General features: G+C 61.3%; 1 protein-coding gene across 1 annotated transcript; it reads right to left on the bottom strand.

Moving 5' to 3' along the window:
* Nucleotides 1-2,225: 2,225 nt before the first annotated feature.
* Hes3 (hes family bHLH transcription factor 3) lies at nt 2,226-3,154 on the bottom strand. The gene is made up of 3 exons (XM_004639622.1): nt 3,074-3,154; nt 2,903-2,984; nt 2,226-2,596 (listed from the first exon to the last, which is right to left on the bottom strand). Exons 1-3 carry the CDS (start codon nt 3,152-3,154, stop codon nt 2,226-2,228), a joined length of 534 nt encoding a protein of 177 aa, XP_004639679.1.
* Between the last annotated feature and the right edge of the window lie 3,432 nt (nt 3,155-6,586).

The raw sequence follows: 6,586 nt of genomic DNA, 5'->3' as shown, positions 1-6,586 counted from the left end.
TTTGCACCTGGCATTCTGAGGCTGATTCTGGGGAGATGCCCTTACAGAACTCGAAGGGGAGAGGGAGAGATAGCTCAGAGGCATAAGCACTTAGCTGGCAAGCATAAGGGCCCAAATGTGATCCCCGGCCCCACAGGCTGTGCGGTCTTGGAGGTTGAGCCTAGAGGATCTCTGCGAGTTCGAGACCAGTTCTAGGTGCTATAAAAGTGAGCACAAAGCCAGCCCAAACTGCATAGTGACACCCTGTCTCAAAGCAACAACAACAAAAGAAAAAAGAAAAGAATAGCATAAAGAAAAAAAAAGAATCCAAAGGAGACAGGGTAGCTGGCTGGGTATCCCAAATGTGTCCCCCCTCTGGAACTGAGCTTCTTAGCTGCGGGGCCTTTCCTCAGGCCTGATCTCACTTCTCTTCACCAAACAAGGGACCCAACCCTACCTAGGGAGTGAGCCAGACTCGGAGCAGTGGGTGGACCCTCATAGCCCACACGTCAGCACAGAGCCACCGTGTGGCTTCTGGCCAGTCGCTATGCGGTTGGCTCCCGCAGCCAAGCAGGGCAGCTGCGGCTGGGGCCATTCCGGGGCTCCTCTGTCTCAGTCGGGGTTGGAATTCAGAGGCCCACCCCTTTGGGTCCGCGGTGTGAGGCCGCCACCTGGTGGCTAAGCCGGCTTCTCCGCTACCCACACTGGAGCGCGCGCGCGTGGGGAAGGGGGAGCTGCTCTCTAGAAGCCCAGGGGAAGGAAAACTGACTTGATCGCCTCCCATCCAAAGTCTGAGACGGTCACACCCTGGTCCTTGCTGCAGAGGGCCCGCCCAGGCCGCTGAAGCACTGTAGATCCTTTCCCTCGCAGTAGGACCAGGACATGTTTTGAGACAGGGCAGTACCCCTACCACGTGCTCCTGAGCTGGGCCTGGTGGAGCACATCTGTAATCCTACCAGTCTGGAAGGCTGAGTCAGGAGGATCGAAGCAAATTCGAGCCCACCCTGGGCAATCTGGCAAGATCCTATCTCGAACATAAATTTATTTATTTATTTATGTATTTTGTGTGTGTGTGGCCAGTTCAGCCCACCAGGGGGCGGGGCTGGCTGGCATGTGGTGCTGGGGATTGAACCGCGGTCCCTGTGCTTTGCTTAGCTTAGTTTGTTCTAAGTAGGTGCTTTAGACCACTGAGTCATCTCACCAGCCCGAAAATAAATTTATTTTAAACTAGGATGTAACACTGAGAAAGCTTTGTGTTCAAGTTCTCAGCACAGCAAAGCAGAACCATCTATAGAAAATTGATAACTGTGGTTCAAAATCGCGCACCTGAGTAGGCATCATGGAAGAAATTAGAACCTCCGTGGCCTCCACAACTCACGTTCACCGTGTTTATTCTGAGTTACAACTGGTGAAAAGAGGTACTGCAATCTCAGACCCTGCCAGTAGGGGGCCCTCGCTAGAAGCCCAGGGGAAGAAAAGCAGACTCCATCGCCTCCAGCCCGAAGTCCCGAGCGCCGAGCGCCGCAGTCCTCCATGCATAAGCCCCGGCGCCGTCGAAGGTCTCGGGCACGCGCTCTGGGATCCGTGCCCAGAACGCGGGTCTGTGCCTTGGCCAAGCGGAAGGAGTGCTCCCCGCGGAGACTCCGGGGTCTTCCCTGGGGCCCGGGCGGGCATCTTGGTGGGCGGGGCCTGAGAGCGGTGACCTTGGCAAGGGGGAAACCCGACTGCGGAGAGGAGCTGCTTGGGGAGCAGTCAGGACCGCGTCGCGTGCGGAGGGGGTGAGGGCACTGTGGTGGTGGGGCGGGGTCCGGCGCGCTTTGTGCCGGTGGGAACGAGCGCCCGCGGCCGGCTGAATGGGCTGGGGCGGGGCGGCGATTCTCCTCGCTGTGAGGGGTCTGCGCTGCGCCCGGCCAACAGCGACCTTCCCACCGCGGCTGCGGCGGGCGGGGCGGGGCGGACTGCGCGCCTGGGTCCTTGAGAAAGGGGCGCGGCCCGGGACACCCTCGCCCGGGGGACTGGGGGATGGAAGGAGCGCAGCGGGGCGGAGCTGGGCTGGAGCGGGGGCCGGGCCCGGCCTGGCCCGTTTCCCCGCGCTCTCAGGTGCGCAGCGCCCACCAGTCGACTCCCGCCCCAGACCTAGAACTGATGACCCAGCGGACCCCGCGGTCACCATAGGTGTGTCCAAAGTAGTCTCTGCGTCCGCAGCCAAACCGGAGTCCCCTGGAGTGCGAGGCCCCGTCTGGAATTTACCAGGGGCGCCACACGCGCAGCCCAGGGCCGGGGCTTTCAGCTCGGCGGCGGGGAGCTGGCTGCGGCGCAGGGACACTGGTGGAACCAGGGAGACCCCCGGGGAGGAGCAGCCCGGGTGACGAGGAGCGTGAGTGGCCGGAAGCCAGAGCAGGCGCCCAGGCAGCTGGGATGCAGGGGTGGCAGGGAGCCAGGGCACCGGGCCCGGGGCTGGCGCTGTCCGTGGTGCTGCTTCCCGAGCTCTCGGGCGCCAGGGTGCACGGCGAGCCGCCGCCACTCTCCTCTGCGCGCCTCAGCAGCTGGCTCACGCCCGGCAGGCAGCCGTGGAAGCCGGACGGGTATTCAGCTCCGCTGGGCACAGGCCAGAGCCCTATAGGGAGCGAGGGAGAGAGGGGGCAGCGGGAAAGGAGAGAATCCGAGTAGACAGGGGAGCAGGAAAAAAAAAAAAAAGGGCAGAAGTGTGGAGAAGAGAGGGGGAGTGAGGTGACCTGAAGGTGTTCCCTAGAGGCCGACCACTCACAGCCTTCTGCCAGCTGAGCTTTCGCTGCTGCTGCCCGCCCCGCGCGAGCTGGGAACCCAGTGAGCTCCCCGGGGTTGTTGGTACCCCAAGCTCCAGTCCCACCAGTGCCCTCCCACTCCCGCCCCCGCCCTCCCAAGCCCCACATTCCCACCCCACCTTGCACCGAGCCCTGAAGGCTCTTCATGTACTTCACGCTCAGCTCCAGGATGTCTGCCTTTTCCAGTTTGCGTTTCCGGATCTGCGGGCCGGTGGAGGGGGGAGGGCTCTTAGCCGGGCAGACCGAGGTGGAGGGGGCCGCTGATTCCCCTCCTTCTCCCCGCATCCCACCTGGTGCGAATAGTGTTTCTCCAGCAACGCCTTGAGCTGCTCCAAGGACACATTGATGCGCGCCCGGCGCTTCTTCTCCATCAGCGGCTTGGAGATCTGTGGGCCCGCAGCATTCAGGGGTCAGAGCCCAGTCCTCCCACTTTCCACCCCTCCAGAGGAGAGATCCCCACTCAGGACCCCAGACCTTGCGGAAGCTGACAGCAGGGCCGCTGGGGCTCCCGCGGGAGGCGGGCTCCGTGCCCATATTGCAATATCTGTGCCAGCAGGACACGGTGCTGCCTTTATAGGAGACCTTCATTTACATGTCAATGAGGCCCAAAGGGGAGGGGATCGAGGGGACATAGGGGAGAAAGTCCCCACCTCCCATCCCGGGCCCCTCCTATAGTCCAGGCTGCCTGTGGCCTTTAGGACCCCTCCTTCCTTTCCAGGTACCCTCTCTTTTTCCTCCCTTGTCCCCACCACTTCCCAAGTCAGGGGACCCCTCCCAGGTCCACCCCTATCAAGCCCTGTGGGTCCCAGTCACCACAGGTTCAAGATCTTGCCATGGGGCTCACCTGTCCAGTCCTCCCTGTCCCTTACTCAGGGTATCCTGCAGGGAGGTCCGGGCCGCAGGCCTCCCAGTGAGTAGGATAGAGCTCCTGCGGTCGTGTGAAGATGCCAAGGGTGGGTCCTTGATGCTTTGCGGCGGTGAGCTTTATGCTCTGGCTCGGGGATGCCACATTAATTGCCCTAATGTGGGGACAATGCAGCGATTTTCTGCCTGTGGCTGCTCAAAGCCTGGTGCAGGCAGGGTCCTCTGGAGCGACGCAGCAACATGTGTCCCATTAAAGCGTGCAGCCTGCGCACGGGACCACAGCCGGCCTCCTCCTTCTCGCTAGGGCCTGGTCCCTGGCAGTGCAGATATGGTTGGTCTCCAACCTAGACTTGAGGGGAAGGAGTAGGATTCTACCCCTGTGGGCCTTCTGAGTCCCACAATGGGCAGAGGCATGGAGAAGTCCACTGAAGCTCTGGAGAGAGTTCCAGCCCATGCTGTAGCCCTCCTGGGTCTCTGCACCCTTTTCATTACTTAGGCTGTGGAAGATGCCCCTGAGCAGGTACAGCAGGAGAGGCCAGGTCCTATAGAGGGATTGTGTAGTGGCCCTTTCTGTTCCAAGGAGGCTGGACTCTAGTAGTTTTGGCTGACAGGAGGGCTGACCTCCAGGGAACTGTTCAAACCTGGACACCTCCCCTTTAGTGGGCCTAATTTGGATGTTTGTAACAAGGGGTTCTGGACAGTGTGCCCTTGATGGCTGTTTGTGGGGCTGACAAGGAAGTTGCAGATGTTCAGCAGTTGAGCTGTGTGGCTGAGGGGTGGACACATTGGCCCCGCAGGATCCTGTGGGGGAGGGGAAGCTGCCTGTCTCCAGGGGCCCCCAGCTCCGTCGCCCAGAGAGAGAGGCCTCTTCCCCCCTAAGCCGCCCAGACCGCATTGATGTGCCCTGTCCAGGCTTCGCGCTCCCAGGCACCGGGCAGCGTGGAGAATCGAGCCCCGCCCTACCTCTTTCAGGCCGGTGCCACGGCGACAGCAGCTCTGGGATGTGGTCCTGCCCCCTCCCGAGGACCCACGGGCCAGATCCGGGCCGAGGAGTACGGCAAAGCCGAGGCCCAGCAGTGGGCGCTGGCACGCGCCGGGCGGCTTTGAAGCGCCAGGGCCGGAGGGGCCGGCGGCCTCCGTGCGCCTCTCCCCGCTCTCGGGCGCTGGCGGCGCAGCACAAAGACACGGCGGGGCGGCGGGGCACAAAGGGGGCAGCGGAGTGTTTAGGGCATTGTGCCGGCCCCACAAAGTGCCGCCCGCGCCCGCCTCCTCCGGGACAAACTCGGCGCCCCGCCGCGCGCGGGCCTCCAGCTGCTGCACATCTGCCCGGAGGCAGGGCGCGCGCCTCGCCCCGCCGGTGCCCCCTCTGCGAGATCCTCCAGCCGCGGGAGCAGCGGGGCAATTTGTCTTCTAATTACCGTCCCCCCCCCATAGGTCGCTCCCCGCGCCTTTCAGTCCGCGTATTAGCAAACCAATGAATGGCCCTGCGCGAAGCTCTCCAGCCCACAGTGGGGCACCGTGCCGCCCTCTGTAGAGTTAGTCCCGCCATAAAGCACCCTGTCCGCACCCTGCCACTCGCCGCCGCTCTGGGGCCACTGCCCCTTCCGAGGCCGTGACCAGCAACCAAGGCCGCATGGGTGGAGTCACTCACGTGGGCGCTGTTTCTTAGGCAGTGGAAAATTGACCGCAAAATGCGCTAATTCGCACTGTTCTGCTCTGGCTGTGCGAGGCGGGAGTCAGCGTCATGCTCCGCCAGGGTCCGCTTAGAGGTCCCCGCCTCCACCCGGTACAGCCCACTGCACCCTCTCCCCTGCGGCGCGGCACCAGGCCAGGGTCTCCCCACCTGCATCGACGCCCCCTCCTCTCAGACCTCCCCACCCCCACCACCAGAAATAGCCTGAACTACGCCCCCAGGGACTGAGGGCAGCCCAGGGCTGCAGTGTCCGCGACCTTTTAGAACTGAGACCCCCTGCCTTTTGCCCCGTCCACTGAGTCCCAATTTAAGCTCCTTTCTCCAGGCAACAGCTTTTCCTTCTGATCTTTGCATCCCGCAAGATCAGGGAAAAGACCGAAGTCTACACAGCTCCTTCCCGGTGACCCAGGTTGAGTTCGAGGTTTCCCCTCCCCCCGCTGGACATCCTACCCGCAGGCCGGGCTCCAAGAGGGCAGAGCCAGGAGCCCCGCTTTGCTTTTGGGGCTGGCGAGGCAGTGGTTCACCCTGTCCTCTCTGAGAGCAAACAGGACGAGGTGCTCTCCGCGGCTGGGAAGGTCGTGGACCAACTTAGCAACCCGGCTTGCGCAAATTGGGATGTAGGCCACCACCTCTCTTTCCATCTTTAGCACCTTGGGTCCCCAAGGTGCCCAGAAAAGAGCACAGGTCCAGGAGGAGCAATGGGGAAACCCAGGCTCCCAGCCCTGCTCATTCAAGGAAAATTTTCCTTCTATAATTCTGAGGGTTCACATGCTCCTTTTCTAAGGCTGGGGGATTTAAGCAAAATGTAGCCTGGGGCTTTATGCCAAACCCTGTTTGATTTTTTTTTGACCTTGGCAAAAGAAAAAACATTCAGGACCGGCTAGATAGCTCCGTGGATTAAAGCACCCGCTTAGGCAGACACAGAGGCATGGGGTTTGATCCTGGGCAAGCTGTGCCGGCCCTGCCCCCGAGGGGCACGCTGAGACACTATGAGACTGTGAGTATTGGCCTCAGATGCCTGTAATTCCAGCGCTTGGGAGGCTGAAAACAAGTGGGTCACTACAAGTCTGAACTGTGTAGTGAGACCCTATAGGCCCTGTATTAAATACATTTTAAAAAAAGAAAGAAAAGAAAAGAAAAAGAAGGGCTGGGGGCTGGTGAGATGGCTCAGTGGTCTAAAGCACCTACTTAGAACAAGCTTAGCAAAGCACAGGGACAGCTGTTCAATCCCCCAGCACCACATGCC

The sequence above is a fragment of the Octodon degus genome, unplaced genomic scaffold (genome assembly GCF_000260255.1).
Source record: "Octodon degus isolate 3935 unplaced genomic scaffold, OctDeg1.0 scaffold00113, whole genome shotgun sequence".
NCBI classification, from domain to species: domain Eukaryota; kingdom Metazoa; phylum Chordata; class Mammalia; order Rodentia; family Octodontidae; genus Octodon; species Octodon degus.
The sequence above is the reverse complement of the archived record's forward strand: the minus strand, read 5'-3'. Positions and strand labels throughout refer to the sequence as shown.

What these genes read in the sequence shown, in the direction of transcription:
- Hes3 (XM_004639622.1), bottom strand. Translation starts at nt 3,154, where the DNA reads ATGGAGAAGAAGCGCCGGGCGCGCATCAATGTGTCCTTGGAGCAGCTC. An exon ending in AGAAACACTATTCGCACCAG is followed by an intron (nt 2,985 to 3,073) that starts GTGGGATGCGGG and finishes ACCGGCCCGCAG; the next exon opens with ATCCGGAAACGCAAACTGGA. An exon ending in CCTTCAGGGCTCGGTGCAAG is followed by an intron (nt 2,597 to 2,902) that starts GTGGGGTGGGAA and finishes CGCTCCCTATAG; the next exon opens with GGCTCTGGCCTGTGCCCAGC.